Here is a 26,862-nt window from a genome sequence, read left to right as displayed (position 1 = left end):
TCCCAACCACTGATGCCAGGCACGTCCTGACAAGGTGCCTGTGGCAGAGCTGCACCCCGCTGGAGCCGCTTGCGCAGAGGAAGGGTCTCCCCTGGCAAGGGGTGGTGGGAGTACAGGGTGTCCTGCCAGAGCAGGGCAGGGGCGGCCACCCCCTAGGACCATCAAGGGCGGGCTTAGGTGCAGCGGTAGGGAGACACATCTAAGAAACCACAATGGGGCTGCCCAGTGCTTTTCAAAGGGCACTCCTAGTAGTTTCACAGGAACACTGACTCTGCCAGCTCACCCAGGAGAAGCACATCTAGTAAACTGCAGGCTTCGTAGCCTAACATTTGGATTCTCCACATCTACCTTCTTCTTTTCTTGGCTGCTGGGCTAAACATGTTTGTTATTCACTGACAAAGTGCATTTCTGGTTTCCTTGTCACATGCACTGCTGTGATCCTGAGCCCTTAACTGGGACAAAAATATGGCATGTAAGAGTTCAGTTTTTTTAAAATGTGTGTGATGAAAAAAAAAAAAAAAGTAGGAAAAGCAAAAGTCTAGCTGACCTTAACAGGAAGGAGACTGTTCCTTAAACCACAAACAGCTAACAGGCACAGGGAAACTAGTTAATACCTTGTTACAAATCTGAAATAAAGATGTTCAGCCGAGGAAATCACATTGAGCAGCACAAGCTAGAGCAGCACAGAGCAGCGTGTCAGAGTCACAGGGGTGTTACGGTGACACAGACAATGAAACAGGATGACAGCAGCTCTTCTTGGTGGGAGGGTTTTCACCATCTGTCTCCTGGGAGTTTTGCTGCACATCCTTTGTAGGAAGCCTTTCCACCAAAAGTGGCAGCAAGCCCTTTGGAAGTCTTACTGATATTCTTCCTCAGTGCTGTAAAGTATGCTGTAGACAGGAGATGACAGTTGCCTTACCGTGAGCAAGGGAAGAGCAGGGGGCTAACACCAGCACTGACATACTCCAGTAAAAGTGCATCGCTGGCATCTCGGAACAAGAAATGAATCAGGAGGGAGAACTGACTCGTAATCCCAAGCCCAGCCATCAGCTGAAGTGGTTATTTATTATTTGCGGTACAGAGCACCAAACATGTGCTTCCCAGACAAATCAGGGGGCAAGGTCCTTGCCCTGAAGAACTTACAATTTATGCAGCCGACCCTGTGAGATGCTGCAGGCCCTCCCGGGAAGATCAGAGCAATTTCATCTCACGATCATTTTGGTGCATCTCGGGAGGTCTCGGCTCTCTTGCTAACACAAATGGTTCTTCTGACCCCAGGGGATGACTCCTGTAAGCGAGGATGGTTTGGTTGTTAATCTCTGCCCCGCAAAAAGTAAAATCCTTTCTCTGCCTGTAGAGTTTCTGCATGTGCACAGTATTAACAGCTGCCTAACCGAGAGGGGAGCTTGAACTCCGCAGATCTATCAGGGGAGCAGCAAAGCACCATGCATTCAAGTGGCAGAATTCGGCAAGCATCTCTTAACGAGCCCCAAAGTACCGTTACCTAGGGGGGAAGCTGGGCTGAGCAAAACCACGGCAAGGGGTGCAAACGCTGCATGAGCAAGAGCAGGTGACCCTCCTGCTGGTGACATCCCTGACACCATCTGCAGCCAAAGCAGTCCCCCTCGGTTGGGGCAGGAGAGCTTGAGCCAGGGGCCCCTCCTTTTCCTCCCTGCTATGGCAGAACCTCCAGAGGATCCTTCTGCAGGAGCTGCATTTCACTTTATAAAGCCAAATCTTTGAAGTCTCCTTCCCAATTTATGCTCACATGGGAATTAGGGCACTGCCTTCAAATTTCAGGGGATGCTAAGGGTGACGGTCATGAATGAGTGCAAGCATATCACCACCCTTGCCATGAACTGACTCCCCAAATCGTTTTTCACTAAATTTAATGTTCAGGTCTATACTTCCTTGTGTTTCACCCAGAAAAATCCCAACTACGTAATTCCCAGACCAGCAAAATGCTTTGTGGACTCCGGAGCCCTGAAGTAGCCCAGAATGCTCCTCGCCTGACAGGATGCAACACATCAGTGCACATCCAGCTCATCAATCCAATGCATCAATGAGTTTGCCATCTTCAGAAGGAAACACAAGCCTTGTCTTTTTACAATGGCTCAAACATCATCCAGGAACAAGGAGGGACAAACTAAACCAAGGAACTTCCTAATGGCTCTCTTCTGTGGGAAAGAGGAAAGATAACATTGTACTTCTGGCTTTTGGAAAGGACAAGAACTGTTTTATTTACAGGCAGTGCCCTGTGCTGATAAATGCACTGTAGGAAGCCATTGTGATTAGCAAGAAACAGAGCAGGAGGGAAAAAGCCAGTAAAGCTCCAGGCACAGCACAATGCCCTGTCCTTGGCACAGTCTTCATCTCCTGCTCAGAAGTGATGTACAAACAATGCAGAACCAAGGATAAGCTCACAGACTTCTGGGGAAGTGTCTCAGCCACTGCCTCAAGAAGAAGACCTGGTCAGAAAGCAAAATATGAACCTGAAGGGATTCTACTTGGATTGAATCAAATGGGATGTTGCAGTCCAGAAAACTATATTTACCAATAATGCTTGCATTTGAAGTCAATTTTTGAGACTTTTTTTTTTTTTTATTGGTAGTACAGAAGGCCAGATCACACATCCCATTGGCAAAATAAATTTCCGTGGTGTGAGGAGGTCTGCTGGAATCAGCTGAACAGGCAACACAACTTCAGTTCGGGAAGTTTAAAGCCCAGGTTTGCAGTGCTTGTTCACACAAACAGTCTTTACTCACGCGAGTAGTCCCAAACTATTTTTATAAGTACCATCATGGATGGATGAGTAAAGACTGAAAGATCTGGCAGAAATCAATCTTTCCTATAGTTTGTAGTCAACATCAGCCCTGCTCCCTTCAGTCCGCTTCCAATAACACTATCTGATATCAAGACCGCAGCACTTCTGCAAGTGTCCCTCAGAGAAAATCCTGTTAGTGCTGCTTATTTAACTAAACTAAACAAGATGCCCTAATTGCTTCTCTCTTCTCACCTCCTGTTTTTTTATTAGCAAGGGAGTGAGTAACCTCCTTTTTCCAAAATAGACATAAATCTCTGTTCTGAATGCTGCAGCCCAAAGGATAATCAGCCCAAAATTTTCAGAGGCAACAGGTGCCGGAGGGAGTTTGGTTTCAAAGTGCCAGAGTGCACAGCACTTGGAAGCAAAAAGTAAGTCCTTTTCAAGTGTTTCAAGACAAACATAAAAAACTGGGGCCTCTCTGCTACCTCTTAGGAACACTTTGTGCTGATAGCTGGGGTGAGATTTTCACAAGCAGCACGGCACTTTGTCCCTGCCAGCAGGTAAAGCGGTGGTGGAGCCCAGCAGCGGGAGGATCACCGGTTCTCCCTTATCTGCAACAGACGCCCCGTATATCCCTGTGCATCTCCTCAGTCTTCCTCAGTTTCCCCAGCTGTAAAATAGTAGATCCTGTTTATTGTAAGGCTGAATTAATCCCTCATCACAAAAGGCTTTGAGATTCTGGTAGGAAAGCTTTATCATAAACACAGACAAATTATTAACTTCCTATGTCCCGCCAGTGATGTGCTGACTCTGGTGCCAAGGGGAACTTTGACTTCCCAGCAAAATTCAAACCATCCAGGAGCCAAACTTGCTTTAAGACTTCCTTTTTTGTGTGATCAAATCAACGTTTTGATGGATAGACATTCATATCCCACCTCCCCTCCCAGTGTCTTAGATGATTAGAAGTAGCAAGAGTTGTGGGTCACCTATAGAGCAGAAAATAGTAATAAAAGACAAGATTGATATAAACGGCACTTACAAGGTGTTTCTTGCCATATAGTAAGAAGCTATCCTACTGCTAGATACAGGTTACTTTTCCAACAATTTTATTCTCCGGCGCTAAGTACTAGTGTCCCAAGGTGGGCATCCATTGGGTTACTTTTCTCTCATAGGACTGGGTCTCCCAAGGCTCTCACACACCCAAGGGAGTGAAGGGCTCCTTCAGGGGATGAGTCAGAGCAACTAAATTTGTTTAGGAACCAGCCTCCTTGGGCTCACGTTAGCTTTTGAGAAAAACTCTCCCTACATCTTAGGTTCTTCAGTCTCATAACTCAACACACAGAACCTTCAAATGAACCTTGGAAGTAAAAGACGGTGTGCGGACACAAATGGGAACACAGGTGCACTGGACTTCATTGGTGAACTACTGTCCCACACTGAGGTCTCTAATTAAAGGCCAAATTCACGGTGAGAACGCTGGGCGCAGGCTATATTTCTACCTGACAGCTATTGCCTTCAAGGAACGTAAGAACTGGGTCAGACCAGCAGTCCTTGTGATTCTGAATCTGCTCTTGGACAGAGGTCACCAGGAAGTGCCAAGAGAAGACCACAAGGGCAGGACGGGAATAAGGTGATGCCTCCCTCCTGGGATACCTGCCCAGCTCTCAGCCTCACACTGGCTTCACAGGGACAAAAGCACAAGCCTAAATTCTGGCAAAAAAAAACCCCAACAAAATAAATAGTCATGTATCCAGAAAAACACAACTCGGGGATTGAGCTGCTAAAATATCTCAGGGGGTCAAGGCCCAAGGGAGGGATGTTCTGAAGAACTCAGGTCTCCATTTTCAAGTGTTTAACACCCCCACCTGACCCAGGCTTTTAAGAGAGCTTGGCCACCCATGGCTGCTGGCTGCTTCTTTCTTGCAAAAACCCTTTTAAGATGTATTGCTTATATAGGAAATAAAATAGAATAAAGATTGCTGATGCTTGGCTCAGAGGTGTGACTTCTGACAAATCACAAGTGCTCCTTTTCCGAAGCACAAGAAGATACTGTTCTTTTAAACCTGTTTTAAGTACCTGTGTAAACAACAGGAAATAAGAACCTATGAGAGGTCTTAGAAACTGGAAATATATAGCATTTTGAGAGCACGAACACACAAAAAATAAAGTAGTCCACTTTATCATTGCTATTATCTATTATTACCATGCATTGAAGACTCAGGACTTAAGATAAATGTAAGTGTTCCAAAAACTTCTAGAATACTAGGAAATAAATCCAGAACTTCATTTACTACCTATTGCCTTTCAGAAACAAAAAAAACATTTTCACCGTATTTGAAAATTACTGTGTGAAAATGTTCTCTACTTCAAAGCAGACATTTTCCTGTTTTCAGGAAAAAAATTAACCATAGCACATTCAAAAAGGCCACCTATTGGTTCAAACAAGAATGTCATTTTTAATCCGAGTGCCATCAGAATTTTTTCACCTTCAGCATATGCAGCACCAAGTTTTTTCCACTGACTTCAGCTGAACCAGTGTTTGATATTTCTTAACCACTTCCACTGTGAAATTAGCATTTCATATCTGCACAGAAACTAAAACAGGCCTTTGGTATTGGTGTAAATTGCAAAATACCTAAAGCAAATGTATTTATGTTCAGAAGGTTTAGCTGTGGGGTTTTTTCTTCATTCAGTTTTCTATATCAAGTGTTTGCTTTGCTTTCTGACCAACCATCCAAAAATAAAAATAGTGTAAGAATCTGACAAAATACCTAATCTCAGCTGATGACTTACCTACAAGAAAAAAAAAAAAAAAAAAAAAAAGGAGGGGAAGACACTACCAGTAATAAATACTGAATTTAATTTTGCAGGTACCCAAAATCACGGGTGTCACAGGAAACTTTACAACTCAAGCACATGTTAAATATATCCACGGGAAGGAATCAGCGGAAGTGCAAATACATATAATTACAATATCCATTTAAACTTTAAAATGCTTTGTTTTGCTGTTTGAAATAATTCTAAGCTCTGGCATATGCCGGCACATTTAAGATGGAAATTAGCTGTACCTGATCAACATGTTAACAAGAGGAACATTTGAGTGAAACCTATAGCTGCAGTAGTACCGAGGGGTTTGCCACTCCCGATTGCTAAAAAGCAGCAGAAATACTCGGTGAGACAATGGTGGAGTCGGGGCTGTGTACCACCATAAAAGATAAATTATTCCCTACCTCTGGGGGAAATCTGAGCTAGTTGACATGTGTGAAGATGTTTCAATTTATCAGGAGACAGTCAGACAAAAGATATTCTTTGAAGGAGCACAATCCAGTTGTAATCTGTTGGGGTGGGGTTTTTTTTTTGTTTAAAATCAAGGAGATTAAAGCTACTATCTGGATTATTAGTTGACAACTAGGAGAGCAATGCAAAGGCTACCACAGAGCTAGACCTAACCCTCCAAGTAAGGCATGGTAGTCCTTCCCCAAAGACTTTGCAGTTTGGGAAGGGCACGTCTCCAGCACCAAGTGCTCAGTCCCATGGCGAGTCCTAGATGTAGGACTGAATGCTCCAGTTCTGGTAGCAGGATTCACCCCAACGCGCCGATGGGAGACAAAGCCAATACGCACACGAACAAAGTTGTCCAGAGGATTTGAGCCACAGAGGCCTTATTGGCTGCATTTTATTTTTAATCTGCATTTGCCACTACAGCCTTTGCAAACAATCATGGGTTTACTGTCCATACCCCAGTTTTACATCTTTTCCCTTCTCCCAGTCATTATACAGAAGTGATCCACAGGAGCAAACGGTGTATCTAAGCAATCGTGGAGAGAAAATGTTCAACTACCGAAAAGCATAAAGCAAAGAAACGATGAGAATAGGAAAAATACCCCTCCACCTTTGCACGGCATTTGTCGCAAGAGTAGGTAAACACTTTGCAGGGAGAAAGACGATGATGCCTCATGGAACCTTTTAAAGTAATTTCTAACAACTGCATTCACTACCAGAGCAGTCATTAACAGGTTGCCAGGAGAGAAAATAAAAGCTCCTAGCCTGCTTCCATGCAGCCTGCATTCTATGTTATTACTATTACATCAATGCCTAGAAATGATAATGGGATGAGGGCCCCCCCCGGCCAGGCACCATGAAAAACCATTCTGAAAGGTTATCGTGAACCAGCAGACAAGGGGAGTTCTCTTACTCTTGTCTTTGTGTGTGGGAAGTTGAGGCATATCAGGTGCGGAGGTCACCCCTGCCACAGTGGCATGGAGGCTCATCCTCATACCAGATCTGGTCCTTACCCACCCTCAGCATCCTTTTCCCTGCCGGGGAAGGCATCCTGGTCCAGGCTGGAAGACAGGTACCCCCTGGTCCCCACTTCCCCAGGATCACCACCCAAACCTCTCTATCCTTAAATCCCTCTGGCTCTTGGCAGCCCAGAGCCGGCGCCCAGCACCTCTGACGCTGCGGCCCCGAGTGCTCAGTGGCTCGCAGGAGGCTCGATCTAGAGGCCTGGCGAGGGGCTGCAAGCCTCACGCTGGTGCTGCGGACCTGTCCTTTGGCCACTGGCACTTTCTGCCCTGAAAGGGTTGCCTTCGGGGTGTTTTCCTTGCCACAGGGCCGGGACAGCCCTGCACTGGTGCCTCCACACTCCAGGATACATCCCTCCTCTCCCTCCCCTGCTCTGCTCCACACATGAATACATTTCCTTTTTATTTTTTTTTTCTTTTGGTATTTATTTTTTTTCTCTTTCCCATTACCCCTTTAATGCAGAGCAGGGCTGCTGATTACAAAAGAGGCAGTTTGACTCCAGCAATAGGTCTTCTTCACTAATCCTCACTGTCATGGAAATTCCAGCTGCTACAAGAATAAGAGGCTCAATCCATATTTGCCAGCTCTAATATGAAATCTGTCAGGGCTCAAATTAATGAGTTCCAAATTCCTTACATCACGATAACAGGTTAAGACTGGTCAATTAATTACATAAATCCTTCCCGATTCATTGTGCATTTTCAGGCAAGATTGTGTCTTACATAACCGGGTGACACAGGGCCTTTTGGCTCCTGTTGTTCCGCAGAAAGGGCTCCGCTTAAGTGCCGCCCGCCTGCCACCGGGCTGCGAAATGTCACGCCTCGGCTTTGCACTGGCCCCTAATTGCTTTTGTGTAAAAGATATTAAAAGAAAAAAAAAAAAAAAAAGATAAGAGGGGAAAAAAAAAGGGAAAAAAAAGGAAAAAAAACTGGGGGAAAAAAAAAAAAGGAAAAAGACAAAAAGAAAAAAACCAACCCAACCCAACCCAGAACCAACACAAAAAGAAAACCCCGCGGGGCCCGGTGCGCGGGGGGCAGGTGGGCTGCCCCAGGGAGGCAGGTGCAGCCCCCGCCCCCCCCCCCGGCTGAGCCCCGTCCCAGCGCGGTGGGCGCCTCCCTGTGCTGCCGGGAAGCGAAGCCGCGCGGCAGCGGGGGGCGCTCGGGGATGGCGGGGGGAGCGGCAAAACCGAAAAATAAACGGAAGCGACGTTAGAGCCCCCCGCCGCCGCGGGCATGAGGGGCGCTGCCAGCCCGGGGGTCGCCGCCCCGCGCCTCTCGCTGCCCCACAGCGCCCCCTGGCGGCACCACGGCGGCGGCCGGCGCGGGGGGCAGGAAGGAGCCCGCGGCGGGGCGCAGCGACGGGCTGCGGGGGGGGGCGGGGGGGGGGCGCGCAGCTCCGGTCTCCGCGCCGCCCCCCGCGGGGAGAACCGGGCGACTCCCGCGGCCGCGCGTGGGTGCGGGGCTGGGGAGGCGGCGCTGCGGGAGTGCGTGCGTGCGTGCGTGCGGGCCCCTCCGCCCCCGCCCCGGCCCGCTCCCCCCCCCTCCCCCCGCCGTTGCCATGGGCTGCGGTTGCCACGAGTTACCGGATCAAGGCCCGGCGGCCCCGCTGCCTGACAGCCGCCCCCCGCCTCCCCCCGCCGCCGCGACCGCGGGCACGCGCGGGCGCCCACGCAGCCGCCGGCCGCCGCGCGCGCGGGCGCGCTCCCAGCCCTGCGCCCCGGGGCGGGGGGGGCGGGGCGGGCCCAGGTAAGGCTCTGCCCCCGCTCCGCTCTGCTCCGGGCGGCCCCGGGGCAGGACCGGGGCGCGGTGGCGGAGAGCGGCGCTCCTGCCTCCCGGCGCCCCGCGGACGCTCCCTGCTGCAGCCCGTTCCTTTGCTTGTTCTCCAGCCCCCCCCCCATTTCTGTTAAGCCCTCCCCCTTCCCCGCACTCGCCGCTCGTACGCGGAGCTCCCCCCCCGGCACCGCCGCCCCCGCTGCGTGACAGCGCCTCGCACATTGACCCAGGGGGCGCCGAAGGCCGGGGGGGGGCCGGTAGCCGGGGGAGGAGGGGGGTGGGGGCCGTGGCCGCTCTCAAAGGTGACGCGAATGGGCTCCTGCGGGGGTCCGACGGCCCACGGCAGCGGAGCAGCTCCGCTCCCTACAGAGCACTTGGAACGGCGGAGAGGGGAAGGATCGCATCTTTCCTGAACGTTCTAGGCCTTTCCCGACAAGAGGCAGCCCGAGCCCGGCCATCACGGTTTACATTTTTACAACATTTGTAAAAAAAAAAAAAAAAAAGGCTGGAGGAGAAACGTACTCGCCGGCAGGCCCGGGGGGACCGGCCGCAGCGGGACCCGCAGCGGGACACGCGAGGGCCGCCGTTCTTCCCGCGGCCGAACGCACGTTGCACTGGACAACAGGGCCAGTCCCAGCCAGCCACCCCTGTACAGAACAGAGGGCTCCGGAAAAAATGTCAACAGCACATGACAAAAAAAAAAAAAAAAAAAACCCAAACAAACCTAAAAAAACACAAAAACCAAAAACAACTAAAAAAACCCCCACCAAAAACCACCACGGACACAGAATTTTGCAGTGTTACATGACAGGGCATTTTAAAAGTCAACGTTTTCTCAATGCTTATAAAACTACATTGCTATTAAAACTGTAATTTAAATTCCAAAAGACAATCTTTCTTATCTTTCTGGATTTTTTTTTTTCTACTTTTTTTACTTTTTCTACAAAATCAACCACAACCCCAAACACAAGAGCATGTGTGTGTATGCACACACACACACTCTCCATCTCTACAAAAATAGTTAAAGAGCAATTACACATGGTAAGTCATGAAGTGATTAGGATACTGATATTGAAATAAAGGAAACGTTACTGGCAGATTTAAACACAAGACAGTTGTAACTTGTTTTATTTAATGACAAAAGCTTTTAAGAAATCATCATAAAAAGGAGAATATAAAGTTTAAGCAAAAGATAAAGCGAAGCTTTTCAGTGCAGAATTACTGCAATTAGATCTAAATTAGCAGTAATAATTAGATATCATAAACTAGATATTAGCCTGTTAAAAAAAAAAAAGCCGGAAATACCAGCGTTATTCAAAACAAAAAAATGAGACTCAAAATACCAGTGATCAAAACATATGACAGTGTATAAAAAAAAATAAATCACCAAATCATTGATGTCACAAAAGACATCAAAATATTTTTTTTTTACATTTAAATTTGCAACAGCAACATTTAATGTTCCAAATTAGACAAAATGTCTTAAAGCATTTAAGTGCAGTTACATAGAGCTGATGCAAAAGACATACTAGAAAGCACGAAATATATCTTCCTTCCCTTTTAGTAAGAAAAATTCCAGTAACACTAGCTACACAAACAACAATCAAAAATATTTAAACAAATTACAAATTTCTGTCAAAACTGGGAAGAAAGTTCTGCTGTATTAGTCTTAGAATTTTTGGACAGGGTGACAAAGTAAATAACAGAACAAAATAGAACGATTAGAAAACAAGTATTTCTGAAACATCTTCATTTGGAAAACACTCACTGGCACACAGATATGCTCCAGAATTAGAAAATAAAAAATAGCCACAAAGACTCTCCCAGCCTTGTATTTCTGTAATTTTTGTCAGATATTGAGGAGGTGTTAGTAGGCCAGAATTGTAAAGTGCTTCAACAGTTTAGCTCAATATTTTAAAACAAAATAAAATGCCACTACCCTGGCATTGCATTAAATAAAAACATTAATATCTTTGTCAGGCATTATTCCAGGTTTTGGGGTTATATTTTCCCCATCTTTTAAATAAATGTGTTAAACCATATTTTCTTGTAATGTGCCATTTTAGTGTGGGATAAAAAAAAAGTGTCAAGTAATCAAAATCTCTGCCTGGCAATAACAGCTATTTTTTAACCTATTTTTAGTGATTATTTGTTGCTTTAATTGTTACTACTTTTACATTAAAATAGTGTTGCTGACTCACACACAAGCTGAGAAAGTGAATAGATACATTTGTGCAATTCAGTAAGACCAAGCAAAAAGAAACAAGGATATTTATCTTACAAAAGCGCTACCCATCAACTAAATACAGTGGCTTAAATTGTTACCTAAGAGATGTTATTATTGGGTTAATAAAACATGTTTTTAAAATTATACAGATTTCCAGCTGGATGTCTTAAAAAAGCATGCCCACAATGCTACCCTTTATTAACTGGACATTTAATAATCTATTGTTTCCGTAATTCATGGGTTTAAAATGCTCCTTCTTTGCAAGTATCCACAGAACTTGTAAAAAAAATAATAATAAAAAAAATATATACACATTTCTAGATCGGTAACTACAGCACTGAAGTTAATGGGAGCTTTGCTAGGGTGATCAGACCCCCTAGCTCTTTTTAATAGCAGTTAAATGTCAAATATAAATACAACACCCCAGTGAAATATATTCCTTTGACAGAATCTGGGACAAGACACTACGCAGCTGCTGTTAACGATGAAGAGCAAAACGGACGTTTAATCAAAATAAGTGGTGGTGGTTATGAAGTTGTGTTCAAGCCTGCCTTTTGTTTGTGAACGAAGCTATTCCAAGGCGTTAACTCCGGCCACAATGCAACCAGCAGCTCCTGTTACTCCCGAAGAGTGAAGAGGTCCACATCCCTACGGTGTCAGAGCTACGTGACTCTCGTTTCAGAGAGGGAGAGACTCCCTTGTTCCAGCTGCTAAACTAAAAGATCTCTCCCGGCATCTTCAAACATAGATGCCTCAAGCTAAACATGCTGGGGGAAATCCTGGCCCTACCAAGGTCGATGCAAAATTCGGCCACTGGTTTCAATGGACTGCATCCAGGATTGTCACTGGGAATGAGGGTCCATAATTCCCTGGGAACTGAGAATCTCCAGCGAGCCTAGAAGTGATGTCATTTTTATTAATATTTCTACATTCTAAGCCACCATGCTCAAGAATTTTGGCCTTCGGTTCTTATGCATGATAAAACCAAGCTTTCCATAAACCCTACAGAAAGACCAGGGGAAGATATATTTATATCTCAAATTGTCAGCAGCATATAGTTTGTACAAGTGTTGTTTTGCTGATGTCGCTGAGCTACTTTAAAAAGTGAATACCTTGTGGGGTATGTAATTTCATCACCAATGTCAAATGACTTCTACAGATGAAACTTCTCTGATGCAAATTGCAAAAAGATGCTTTGAATATATTCGATATGATACACCAACTTTTAAGCTGAGGAATTAAGTTATCTTTATTTTAGTGAGACATGCACTCACTAGGGGAAAATATTTTAACTGCCACGTATGTCAGCAGAGCATGACTTACTCAATACTGAGATTTTAATAGTCCCCAAAAATGAAATGTAATAGGTAGCATGTAGATCTGACTCAACATACATAATAAATCAACAAAGCAATAGTATCAAGGTCTGTTTTGAAAATTTTGTAAGGACATATGGTCGTATTGACAACGCGTCTTTTAGGTACGCTTTACCAGCCAGCCACGTTTACATGGTAAACGTAACCAGTAAACGGGGCAGAAACTGCTCTGTGCTGTCCTTAAGATCGCAACACAGGAATGATTTTTCATGATTCCTCAGAAGCTGGCCTTGCTTTACATCCACATGAAATACTGTCACCACTAGGTCCGAGCCCGGAGGATGAACTGCAGAAAAGGGGAGAGGGGGGGAAAAAAAAATAAAAAAAAATAAAAGGAGGAAATTGGTTTTCACAACACACTCAAAGCCTGAGTAACAGAGGAGAACTTTAATTATCTCCAGTCACAAAGAGAGACAGGAAATTTGGACTTTTAATTAGCCATTTGGAGTGCAGTTGGATATTTTTTTAGCAAGATAATTTAAACGCGAATAATTCAAGTCTGACTAAATGAAATTCACATAATCAGAATGCAGATAATTGAATTTCTACTGCATTCATTAATTCAGTGTGGAGGTGTGTGTGAAGACTTCTATGATGAGCTGTCACAGCTCAATAAAATCTCAGTCAATTAATTTTTTCATTATCTTAGTATTACATCAACAAAAAAAAGTGAAGCATGCGCGTGTGTATGTATGTATATATAATCTCAGAAAGTAAGGATATACAGAAATCACCTCTCTGAATCAGAGTCTGCATCGTTTCTTCCTTTTTTTCTCTCTTCATCTTCTACAGGAAAACGTCTGTTCAAAGAGGCAAACTTATGAATCGCATCAGCCACGGAGTACTTGGTCTGTCCCGACACACAAGCCTCCATGTCTTCTGGGCTCAGCTGAGTCTGTAAGAAGAGGTGAAGCCTACTGTCTGAAAGCAATAATGCGTCTTGTAGGACCCTGGAAGAAGAAAAAAGGACAAATGTTTTTAGAATCCACGTCCGCATGTGCATCTATGTAAAGTCTTCTACCAGAACAAATTCTAAATCATGTCCTGCTTTTTAAGTTTTCAGATGAATCCCAAATCAGTAACAGAAGGTAATGAACATATTAAAATGATTAGGTGTGTGTTACTTTCTTATTACATTATTTGGAATTTCAGGCAAGTAAAACCACGAAGCTAATAGTTAGGCACATCTGCTATTAGAATAACTTCAAGGACATTTCTTCAATTTAACCATCTGTTATTACCACATGGATCAATTAATGATTTTTAGGCAGTTAGAGGCATATACTCTTTTGAAAATTTGGTCTCCATTTGAGAGCTCTGTTTTGGGGAGGTTTTTTTAATAGCTAAGCTTTTCTAGACGTTACAACGTGTCACGAGTTTCTTTGGTGGGGAAAGAAGTGTGTACAGACACAGAGGACTTCATACACACGCAGTGTCAGGACTTTGAAATACCTGTAAATGACAGAGCCAACACCAGCCGAGATCATTTACACTTTCACAAATATGTGTACATTTAAGCTAGAATGAAAATGCTAATACTGAACGCTGATTTAAATTTACTTGCAAACAGTTTTCAGGGAGTCTTAAGTACAAGTTCATTCCAGCCATTCTTTTCAAAAGTCCATTTTAAAATTTGGTTTATACGAATTATAAATTAAGAGTTCGAACAAATTTAGCACATAGTATTTACCTACATCAAGTGAGAGTAAACATAATGCAATACATTCCAGTAACACAGAAAGTTGTACAGATACTTTTACAAGGACTGAGAATTGAAGATCGTGACTATTTTGGGAGGGGGGAAAGGAACTTTGCTGCAACATTTCTCTATAGAAGGAATTCTTTAATACACAAATCCTAGAACAACCAGGCACACACTTTTCAATATGTACATGCAATTTTACTCATGTAATAAAGTCATCAGAGCCTATGACCATGCCAAACAGTACTGCTCCACCGAAAATTATTCAAGTATCTTTAAACAAATCAAAACTATTAAGAGTAAATATTTATCTCTTTCTTCCCATTTAGATTACATTCATTACCAAAAAAAAATAATTGCTATGCAATAGGAAACAAGAAATGACGTTATTATAATAACTACCAAAAGCAGATAGAAATACTGCATTCTATTGGTACTCTGACTAAAATGAAAGGCATAACTGATTGGTTCCTTCTCTCAATTAAAATTAATGGTGTGTTTGGACTGTAACGTTTTAAAACACAGATACATTCAGAAAACTGTTCTCTAAAGCAGCCAACATTACAATAACCTTTAATAAATACACAAAAGGATTTCCAGCTTCATCTAAGCCTATAAAAAACTCTCCAATCAAAATAAGTAATAAGAGATACCTAACTGAAAGCGTGAGATATTTGTGTACATGCACATTTCATTTGCCTACGTAAACACACACACAGACTCAACCAAATAACTCAAACTTTGACACCTTCCAATGAGGAAATGTCTGCAATGACCCCAGTGATCTACCAGGTGCATTGAAATTCAGTCTTGGACCAGACTTTGTTGAAGTTCAAAATAAGCACGCTTTCATACCCAGAGAAAGCCTTTTTAATCCAATCTAAATTCTCACAATTTTACCATAAAACAAACACAGCAAATAGACATCTGTAAAAAAATCAATGCCCACAGTGTATTAATATACAGAAAAACTTCGTAGTCTAAAAGAAGCCAGCAAGTGCTGTGTAAAAATGATTTAAAACACAGAATTTACAGGTCTACACACCTTTACAGCAACAGCTTCATGAATACAGTTTGAAAAGCCATCATTCAGCAGCCACTAAAAGAGGACTTCAGCCTTGACTCTTGATAAACATACATTCCAAACAAAGGCAAACATTGCAACAAAAGTAAAGAAAAAGTATCATTCCATACAATAAATCCACGTTTATAGCTTATGTAACTGTGGGAGTAAATATTCTCCTTCCTATTTTCTTCCTCTTAACCACAAAAAAAAAAAACAAAAAACAAAACAAACAAAAAACAGCACCCACCCACCCCTAAGAAAAAAAATAAAATAACATGCTGGAGTTTACAGTAGAGTAACTGGAGTTACTGTTTTTCGCAGGCTTACGAGCACAATGAGGGGACGCACATTTCTGCAATTCTAACATTTGCGTGTCTAATACCAAGTAACCCAGCAAAAAGCCAAGACATTAAATTCTGTGTATGGCATTTAGTTTCACAGATTTTCCTCTTGCTGTACCTTCAAAAGTTTCCTGCCAACCAGCAAAAACACAAGTAACTAACTCTTCATGAGATTATGCTACACTTACAGCTCTGTTGCTGTTTGAAATGTATTTTATTTTCTTTATAAAATAATGGGTAATCTTTAAAATTGATTTTAGATGGTTTGAGGCATTACACCAGAGAAGTAATGAGCACTAATGTCAATGATATTGGACACAAATTCATTTTAGCTTTATTTCGTGTCCAGTACAATTCTGCTCAGCCTTGAACTGCTAAAGCACTGTTATTAACTCAGCAGTAACCTAACACATGGAACAGCAAACAAAAGTGATAAGAGTACAGACTGATCAGGACCTCAAGGCTACTGTCCTTTCTCTGCAGCTATAATTCAATTTCCAATTTTACTTTACATTGGACTCATTATTTCACAGTAATTTTCTTTTCTGCTTCATAGTGCCATCTGGAGGCAAAAGGAGCGCAGAGAAACCAAGGCGAAAAAATGGAAAGATGTTCATAAAGCTAAGCACACATACATACACACAGATGTGTATATATAGTATGGATATCTATGTTCACAAGGGGGGGGGGGGGGAAGGGACCAAACACTCTGCATTTTTGCAAAACATTTAAAACCATCCTGAAAGTAAATATATGATCACCTTTCACCCAGTCACACCCTTGAAGCATTTCTTCTTTCTGTTAATTAAAAAATAACTTCTGCTTTTCCCGCCCCCTCTGAACCAACAGGTTAGATTGCTTTTTAATTGCATTCTTCAAGCAATCAAAATGAAAAATAAATTCTGTGCTATCCGTAAGCGTTATGTTTTCCTGTTCAAAATACTCCTTCAAGGAAATAACCGTTACATTTGTCACCAGATGGTACTACTGGTATTAAGTGCTGGTACAGCAGTCACTCTCCAGGGCTTTCGCTGTCCTGGGGACTCACCATGTGCAGGGCTGTATATCTAAAAAATATATTTGGCTCCAAGGACTCTAGAAAAAAAAAATACCAAAATTACAAACCACCACCTAACAAATTAAAAAGGCAAGAGGAAAGGCGGAGCGTCGTAATATTAATATACTGATGTCTTCGCAGAGGCTGAACGCGTGCGCAGTTTCAACACAACCAGTAGCACTCCCAGTGCTCCTCCAGCAGTTTTATTGCAGCCAGCGCCAGTGCAAAGCTGGGGTTACAGCGATGTAAATCAGTTCTCGCTGCTGCCGCGCTAATGGAAGAGTCACAGCTCACATTGATAATTCCTATAAACTGACTGAGCATACTTAAGAGAACAACAGACTTTCTATGCACGCCTGGAGTAAGAATGAAAGGCTAAACCCTGCAAGTCTTGATTCCATCAGTGGTCATTACTTGTCAGAGATCTCACTCCTCTCCGCCAGATTGCTCACATGCATAATGACTGCTTACGTGATTAAGGGGGCTGCAGGATAAGGCTCTACATTTGAATTAGAGATAATAAAATCATTTTTTATTCACAGCCATGTGAATCTTTATTTGTAAGCTTTCAGTAAATGCTTGTGATCTACGGACCTTTAAAGAAGCAGGGCCGAAAAAAATGTCACTTCACAACCAGAGGAAATAATGTCATTTTTGAGGAAAAGCTGGATACTATATGAGGAGTATTTCTCCTTCCCGTGTTATAGCAAGAACATTTGCAAAAGACAAAACATGTGTTTTGTCTTATTTGGACAAGATCCAAAATCTGGTTTTCTTCAACATGATTTTATTAGGTATATTATACACTGTTGTGCTGGAGGAGAACAACATATGGCTGAACAGTACAACTTAATCCTAACTAAAGATTTCCTGTATCTACTGTAACCTAATACAATGACAGATGCACGCTTGCATGCGTGTGGAAGGTTAACACTCCGATTTTGTTTTCGACAAATTTACTCTGCCCATTTACATCCTATCAGGAGAGCAAGGGAAAAAGCCAGGAGCTGGGAGGCGGCGGTGACAGCCGGTGCTGTGGTGCCCTCTGTTGAGCAGCCAGCCCTCAGCCCCAGCCCCCAGCAAACAAAGCCCCCAGCTGCCTCTTACAAAAAGCCAACTCTCTTTCCTCCTTCATTTTTTAGAAGGGGGAAGCGTTCCTGACAGCAAGCAACTGCGAAGCAACTGCTGGGCATCCGATAATGTGTACACGTAGGAAAGGATTAAGCGACACACGCCTGCTCGGCATTGCTCGCTTCGCTCGCCGGATAGGAAATATTAGCAAGGCTCCACTGGAAAGAGGCAACCACTACTTACCCAAGGAGATCCCACCTGCCCCACCGTCACCAATGCTTCCAACTGAGCCCCAGCAAGCTGGCATCCATCCCTTTTGGAGCCAGTCTCCCACCTTCCACATCCCTGAGAGAACACCTGGTGGGGACACCTCTGGGAGGGTCCTCTGAGCCCGCGCCAGCTCCTGCTTGTGGGACGGTGGTGGGGACGGTAAGGAGGTGTGAGGAGGAGGGCAAACCCTCAGCCACCTCCAGAGAACAGCTCTGCCTTAGGCAGCCAAGTTGAGGGTGGCTCGCTCGCTCCAGCACTGAGAGCGCCCAACACACAGCGAGCCGGACCAGCAACGCCACCTGCCCTTCATCTCCTGTGCATCTAAGTGTTGCATTTCTCAGAACCCCTAGTATACCTTCCACCCCATCATAAACCGTGTGTTTGAAAACCATCCTTTTTCCTAAACCACAAAATTCTGGGGATCCAGCTGTATTCAATTAAAATTTAACCCAATCTCATTTAAAATGGTTTTGTTAGTTTTCTCATAAGCAAACTCAAATGATCTCTGTGAAGGTAATCTAAATCCTGAAATTAAACCCATGCACCTACAAAGGGATGAAACAATGATGAAAGCAATGATCTTACAGAACCTAATATTATAAGACAGTGGTTTTAATTTAGACCTCTAATTTAAGAATAAAGCTTTTCATGTGAATTTACAGACATCCTCAAAGGATGAGGATACTTACCAGGACAAAACACATAATTTTCCTTATTCTTACTAAGTAATTCATAATTGAAAAGGGACTAGCTGACTTCCGTTAACGCAAATGGCCTCTTGAAATATTAAATTATGCCCAGACAAGAAGTGAGCTTTACGGCTCTTCATCACTCGGAGATAATAACCTATAAGACAAGCAGGTCTCGCCCTGCGTTTGTGCCGCAAAGCCAAAGCAAAATGGGACACCCATTTCCAGATACCACCAAACTCTAGCTCTTTGCTATAGCTTTCCAGCTGCTGGCCTAATTCTGTCACTACTGGGCTCAGCGCAGAGGGGCTTCACCAAGGCTCTGTGTAAGCACACACCTTGCCACGTGCTGACTCGTTCCGGAGCGACACGTGAAGGAGGAGGACAGAACTTCATGGCCATCCGCATATAGACAGTGTGGGGATGCTCCCGGGGCCAGAAGCTGAGCACCGGAGAGCCTCCAGCTGCTCGATCCGTACTCCTCGGGCACGTGGCTCCTGCCCAGGCAGACACTCCAGCAAGCTGCTCACGCAGCAATGGGCACAGGGCACGAGCAGGGACTGCGAAGGGTCTGAGCTCTGTTTCAGAGATACCCTGGATCCTGATAACCTCACAAGACACGGAATGCAGCAAGGAGCTAAGGTTCCTGCATCACATGCAGGCATTTGAAAGGTGTTGCCTGCGAACCCATCCCTTGACAAGCCCATCTAGGCTCGAATCCCGTTGCTTCCCACTGCCACAAAGAAACACCAGCGGGGCTGTGAGCGTGTGCGCGGCGACTGCCGCTGCTGCGGGGGCAAACGGAGCACTCAGCTTTGCAGTTCTGGGTTACAGCGCCCGATGCGGGTCCTTGCTGGGCCCCTTCCCACCCCGCTTCTAATATACCAGGAAGGTCCCGCTTGCCCTAGCACTGCTGCGCTACAGAACACGCAGCACCTAGACCTAGAACTTTATAAATTCAAGGGGGTGTATATACATATTTTTTTATATATGTATATATACACACACACACACACTTGTTAAAAAGAGTCCCACAAATCCAATTTCAGAGGAAGAAATCATAACCTTCCATTCAGACTCAAAAAAAGGTGGGGGGAAGCACCATGGCAGTCTGAGCCAGTACAAAGCAGCAGCAGCAGCGCAGAGGTGCCAGCCAGCAGAGGGCAATGATACAGCACGTACTGCCAAGCCAACTCATCACAGCACAATTCTCTCCCTAGAATTCCTCCCAGCTGTTCCCCAGGGCTGACAGCAAGCTGACACCTTTCTAAACACCATCCAAGTTCAAACATTTAAATCACAACAGGTAGCCGCTGGACTAACGGCATCAAAGTAAAACGCCCCACGTGCCGTCAGTACCCATTTAAACTACAGACTTCCCAAAAACTGGAGAGTGTGGATGTGTTTTAAAAGAAGCGACCTCCCTCCTTCGCCTTCTGAAGCACAAACTGTGGTTGTAAATATTTTTCATGCTGAAAAACTGTACCTTGTTACCAGACTGGCCTCTTCGCCATTTTGAAGTGAAAGTGACTTTGGAAATGCACTACTGCATCAGGCACACAGCTAAGCTAGAACTGCTCAGATCCAGGGACCCGAACTATCACACCCTTCATGTGACCATTAATATTACTGCCTCTAGAAGCACAGTCGCTCTATTTCACTGTCCTTCATCTCTGAGACACAGAAAAAAACCTCTGATCTTTTCCTGCTTTCCCTTCCCTGTCTCACATGCCTTCAACCAGTATTTATTGGCTATCCTTTTGGCCACAGATCCTATATAACTGTATACAGAATATTATTCCTGCAGCAGTTGGCTCACCCTGTCTTCAAGCTGTTAAGCTTAACAAATACACCTCAGGACCAATGATTTGTTGTCTGTTAGGGAGGCTTATAGCTATAATACGATGACTGGAAAAACAGCGAGTCTAGCATTTCTTCCACCCACTGACCGCAAGGCTTAAAGCCTACTTAACTGATTTGCTTTTGCCCTTTGCTTATGGAGTTCTGATTAATGGAAACATTGACACTGAAAGATGATGATGCATAGTCTCTACTCGTCGTGTTTTACCATGCCCTTACCCCAAGTAGGAGCTAAAGGCAGCCTGCAAACATAGGCACAGTTCCTGCCCCAGCAGCTGTGAGCAGCCTGCTCTCACACCCGCAGTGCCAGGGTACTACAAGAATGGCAGAGAAAGCAGAAAATTATACCAACAAGGTCTCTGTCACTGCAGAAGGTGATGTGGTTACAGCTGTGGGCCAGAGGGATGCAGTACCGAAGCTCACACAGCACTCCCTTGTAACACAGGTCAGGCTCTAGCTAAGTCTGAGGAATGATTTTATACAGATCACAGCTGTACTGGAAATGGTCACAGCTGCTAGAGCTTATTTATGTGAGTGGGAGCGGTAAACAAAGGAACTGGCATTATAGGAGATATCTGTGTTAGGAGATCTCACTACAGAATTTTCCCAGGAGTTTAGCCCACAGAGACACTGATTTTTTTCATGAAGATAAAGACTGAGACCGTTTCTTTGTATGAGCATATCTTGCTCATTCTTGAAAGCTGAAAGAGACATCACGGTGGAAGGCCTCCCAACCTTAGTACACAATTGGAAAGTAAGAGAGATGCATAAACGATTATCTATAACCGGTGCAGTTAAACACAACGGAAAAGCCCCGGCTGAGGTTTCCTTGTAATCAGTAGAGCTGAAGTCACGTGTATGAAATACGACTGTGCAAATAAAATAAAACCAAATGTGTAAGCGTACAGATGACCACACGGTGGCTCTCAAGTACCAGGGATGAGCTATTTTAAACCAGCAATTGATGACATCATAAAAATGCCAACATCTCTAGGATGGGCTGTACTTACTTTTCCAGGAATTCTTGCAGACCCTGCCGGCGGTGGTCCACGTGGTGAGGATTGTTCATATTGAAAAAGGGAGTTTTAGACGGCAGCTCAGGTAGCTGTCTTTATAAAAGAAAAAGAAAATACAGAGTTAAAACCAAATCTGAAACAGTGGAGAGAAATGCAATAAGCAAATGCCAACCCCAAGCACGTGAAAAATCGCAGGTCATGTTCCAGAAGCTCACGAAATTGAATTTGGGAACACAAGACTGCGAAACCGGAAGGCTTTTCACACACCTCAAAGACAAAAATAATTTAATCTGAGTTTTCTGGTCCAGTTGTTAAGCCTGCATGCATGTTTGGCTGGGTCTCTCACGGTCCTTGCAAAACTTAAGCCCATCCTAGAAGCACAGACACACCTACATTTGTACATAATGTACATAATAATAATGTACATACATAATGTAGGGCACACACCTACATTAGATTGCTATTTCTGCTGCCTGTGCATAGCAAAGGAAACACAGATCAAATCTGTTACAAATTAGAGGGGGGCTCACCAAACAAAGGCTATCAGTACAAACAACATTCTTCCAGATTTAAAGCAGAGAAAATCCCTTGTACAGAATAAAACTGTGCTAGTAAGAAACACAGGACACTTTCCAGCTCTGATTTTTGTAATTTTCATAGTTAAGATGAAACAATCCTCCTCTTCCATGACTGACAGATTATTAAATAGCCGTATATGAAGTTGCTCACATAAGTGCTGCGTTGCTCTGAAGCCTCTGCCGAAGCCAAACAAATTCTCGAAAGCGTCGTCTAACACAGGATGTTTTCCTTGTAAAGCACATACTGTTTGTCTGTTAGGAAATAAAAAAAAACATTTTACTTTGTAAATCAGCTTAAGTGCAGGCATGGTATTAAAAACACATCCAAGATGCTAATCCCTGAAACACCAATGGAAAGCTTGACATTAATTCAGTTTAGGTTAAGGACTGCGCTTCACCTCAGGCAGGACTGGTGACAGCTTTTACTGCTTCTCAGGGAAATATTTTTCATCACTTTTTCTTCTTCTTAAAAGCAAAAGACCTGAATTACGGTACAACTTGCAGTAATGGGAAAAAAGACCTCAGAGCAAAGTTCCAGCAGATAATGCCAATCCTTGCAGTGAGAAAAATCATGTTTAACGATACTAGTACAATCCTGAAAAGTTAGCTACATAGAGTTCTTCCAGTATGCAAACCTACTTATATCAAATCAAAGAAACCAATGTGACGGCTCTCCACAAGTAGCAGCAGTTAGAAATTTTCCCACGGAACACTATTAGTCCACTAGAAAAGTGCTAATTCATCAGAAGAGAAACAATTCACGGAAATTAAAATACTTTTGCCAAATTGTCCTGTGGAGCATACACTTAGATGAAATCCCACCTAACCAGGCAGTTCTCCGTTACAAATCTGCCTGCAGTCCAACCTCCCTCAACCTGGCAGGAGCCCCGACTCCCGGGCAGCCACATGATGCAGGTTGCAGAGGGCTCAAAGATGCAGCTTTCTGGGACAAGTACATGGGATACCTCACGGTTTAAGAAGCCAGATGCTCTAGGAGCTGGGCAGAAGGGGAACCCAGCTGGTTCAAGAGCCTAGCAGACCCAAGATTTTGAATCTATTGAGAAGCCTGGATGGTAGGACTGACTTAGAGACTTGGTCTCTGGCTGGTAGGAAGCTGAGCAGATGCTTATCAGCTTCAGAGATGCCCAGTGCTGAATCACGTTAATACTGCATGCTGGGTTTGGCTGGGGTAGTGTTAATGTTCTTCCCAGTAGCCAGTACGGGACTATGTTGTGCATTTGTGCTGGAAACAGTGCTGGTAACACAGGGATGTTTTAGTTACTGCTGAGCAGTTCTTAGGCAGAGCCAAGGGCTTTCCTGCTCCTCAGCCCACCCCAGCAGTGAGCAGGCTGGGGGTGCACAAGAAGCTGGGAGGGGACACAGCTGGGACAGCAGACCCCAACTGACCAAAGGGACATTCCATACCATATGGCGTCTTGCTCAGCATATAAAGCCGGGGGAATGCTGGCTGGGGGGCCGCTGCTCAGAGAGTGGCTGGGCATCAGTCAGTCAGTGGTGAGCAATTGTTTCCATTTGCATCACTTGTTTCTCTTGGCTTTTATTTCTGTTATTTTGATTTTAATTAAATTTATTTAAATTATTAAACTGTTCTTATCTCAACCCACAAGTTTTCTCACTTTTACCCTTCCAATTCTCTTCCTCCCCATCCTGCTCGGGAGTGGGGAACAGTGAACAAGTGGTTGTGTGGTGCTCAGTTGCCGGCGGGGGTTAAACTGCAGCACACTGGGTCTAAATAACATCACCCCAACTTAGCAGTCACAGAGATAGCCAGTAATATACTTCTAGCCAGAGACACCAATGCCTGCGAAACAGTAATACAGCACCTGCCCCGACAAATGAACAGAAACTCTATTTAACAGAAGTCAAAAATAGAATTGCTTTGGGACCAGTACTTAAATTGCACTGCAAAACGTGAGAAGTTTCACAGCTCTGATTGCCACACAGGAGAGAAGTTCTTGGCACGCTGGACATTCAATAAGCCATCATTTGACTGCTTGCTCTCATTACACTGAACACTTAACTCTCCCACACAGCAAGGAACGCTTTCAGCCTTGTGCCCAGTTAACCGTGTAACTCTGTGTTCTCAAATTCTTCACCCGATAGCAGATACACTTCACAAAAATATTTTTTCATTGCAATTAAATCCCTGGATCTAGACTTGGGAAACTTTTTCCATATGTCATCCACCAAAGCAGAATAATCAACAAATCAAAATAATGCACAGGACAGACTTAGAATTACAGACAGAAATCTAAACAGAACTGTAATTCTAAGTGCATTCCCATTAATATATGGTAGACTACAATCACAAGCCCAAATGTAGTTACTTGACATACCCAAGCACTACTAAACTAGCATAATATGAACGTCAAGATACACTGGAAACCACACTGCAGAAAGCAAATAATAAAACAAACCAAGAATTTTAAGTACAAATAAGCAGATAATTACTTGAGAAGAAAGTTGGTTTCCCATGAATACCTGAGCATCAAAATTTTTCTGTAATGGGTAAGACATCGCTGACTATGACAGTCTTCTAGCTGATAAGTAAAGCTAAGAATAGTCTCTGTTGCAAGACATTGTGGAGTGCACATGTCAACACGACACCAGGTTCAACTCCGAGCTCTGCCAGACTTACACAGCCTTTGGCCAACCCTCCTTACCTGTTCCACTGCGTCTCCAGCCTCCCAGAAGTGGTGTCAAGAAATTCCATTAGTACCCCAAGGAGAACCCTGGCTTGGACAGAAGCAGCAATAACAGCCCAAAGAATCTGTGCCAATATTTTTATACTTACATGAATAAATATTTCATAGTCTATGTAAGAATGCCATGAATCTTCTTTCTGTGTCCTGGGGTCTCGCACCAAGACAGTTACAAATTCCTGCAAGTGCATAATAAAAATCAAGCAATTAATTTAGGAAGACAAAGGCAGCTTGAAAGACTCTTGATTGCTCTGCTGTTCCACAAACTACTGTGCTCAGATTAAAAGCTGAACTGCTGTTTTATTGAGTTTTGCAACCCTCTAAAAGGAGAAGCAAAAAGCAATGAATCATCTGAGCTACACCACATGTTTGGGAAATTCCTTATCAAATTGCTAGCTGAAAAGGACTATTTCAGATTAAGTAATACTGTGAAAAGTCAAACATGTTTCATGCATGGGAGATTTGGTGATCTCAGTAGCTACAAACAAAAAACCTACCATTGAAAGTCACACATTTAAGAGAACTAGGTGGGTATTTCAGGCTTTTTTTGCACACTTGTCATCAGCGTTCACAAAGAAAGTGTTACAAACCTGCTCCATGTACCCAATACTTACATATTTTTATTTGCTACTAAATTTACTTTTGTCATTTTATCAATTTTTTTTCTTAAATCAAGTATTTATACCATTGATTTTGGGGAGCTTGGCATCTCCACAAGGAGCTGAAGAACCGCTTTTTTCCTATGCCCCAAATGACTTGCTCCAGCCCAGCAGAAAAGGACAGACTACTATTAATTGCCCTGGAGACACAGATCTGACTTAAGAGAACCAAGGTCTCAAGCCCCATGTCCCAGATACTGCGTGGAAGGAGATGAATCCTCCCCCTCTGCCACATATCCTTCCCGATACACCAGGAACCCAAGCCCTGGAGTACAGCTGGGGATGCAGGACCTGGGCACTTCTGTCCCAGTTTGCCCATCAACCGACCCAGGGAAGCAGCACAGCTGCACCGCAGAGCATAACCCCCAGTTTTGGAGGGATGATATACCGTATTAGGTTAGATGTGACAACTTCTACAACAATTTCCTTGTCGTTCCTACATTTATATAATAATTTAGAGGGATCCCAAAGGAGTGAGAAAGGCCTGTGGGCATTACTGTAACTGGGCATCACTAATAGGAACTGAAAGAGGTTGAGAATTAAATGCTTCTGAGTGTCTTCAACTAATGACCACATGAAAATGTGTACTGCATTTAAAAAAAAAAAAAAAAAAACCCAACCAAAAACCAACAAACCAAAAAGCCTGCTAAATTTGTACGTTCACACGAAGGTGGGAAAAGGTTTCTTCAAAATACAAAGGTTGAAAGCGTGCCTACCTACCGGCTATTTCCCGAGCAAATGAAGAGGCTGCCCTACTTCAGCTGCTTAAATAAGCTATTCACCCAAAGAGCTAAGCCAGCCGCGCAAACAATGACTCAGTTAAAGAAAAAAAGTGTATCATTTTAAGCTATAGATGCATTCCCCCTGAGAGAAAGGCACTGCGCATCGTGCTGTGAATCGGCTGTGGGAGGAATGACAGTGTCTCTGGTAAATAACACGCTTTTTTAGTATGTCTTTGCACGAATCAAGAAATCTTGAACTAGAAAGCTCTCAGAATATGTCTCTCCATGCCCAAGCCACAGATGTCAGAAATAAAACCTTTACTCTTAGTCAGGCCTTCCCCCTGCACCGCACACCAGCGTGCCACCAGCAGCCTTCAGCGGGCTGACAAGGGAACAGGGACAACCTTGAAAGGAAAGAGATGTGTTTTTTCCTGAACCGTCCCTGCACTCTGTACATGGCAGGGAGGTGTTCATCATCTGGATTAAATCATCTGCTGCTCTGATTTCCAGCCCGTACCACCCCACGGATGTGGAGCCTATGGCCCGATGCTGGACACAGCCCCCAGTTTTACCCCACTTAGCCCAGCTTCTAGTTACAGGGTTTTTTTCTGCATTGCTGCTGGGTACCCCCCTGGCGCGTGTGACGAACCCCTTGCCACAGAAA

At 44.0% G+C, this 26,862-nt stretch overlaps 1 protein-coding gene across 1 annotated transcript in view; it reads right to left on the bottom strand.

Moving 5' to 3' along the window:
* Positions 1-9,940: 9,940 nt before the first annotated feature.
* SNX10 (sorting nexin 10) overlaps positions 9,941-26,862 on the bottom strand; it is a 38,126-nt gene continuing 21,204 nt past the window's right edge. Inside the window, exons 3-7 of the mRNA XM_055806236.1 lie at positions 24,910-24,996; positions 22,246-22,346; positions 21,511-21,609; positions 13,179-13,394; positions 9,941-12,730 (exon numbers count right to left, since the gene is read on the bottom strand). Coding sequence (XP_055662211.1) covers positions 12,652-12,730; positions 13,179-13,394; positions 21,511-21,609; positions 22,246-22,346; positions 24,910-24,996 — 582 coding nt within the window. The 3' untranslated portion in view covers positions 9,941-12,651. The remainder of the gene's footprint in view (positions 12,731-13,178; positions 13,395-21,510; positions 21,610-22,245; positions 22,347-24,909; positions 24,997-26,862) is intronic.

This window comes from Falco peregrinus, chromosome 5, assembly GCF_023634155.1.
Source record: "Falco peregrinus isolate bFalPer1 chromosome 5, bFalPer1.pri, whole genome shotgun sequence".
Lineage (NCBI taxonomy): Eukaryota > Metazoa > Chordata > Aves > Falconiformes > Falconidae > Falco > Falco peregrinus.
This window is presented reverse-complemented; position numbering and strand designations above follow the sequence as displayed.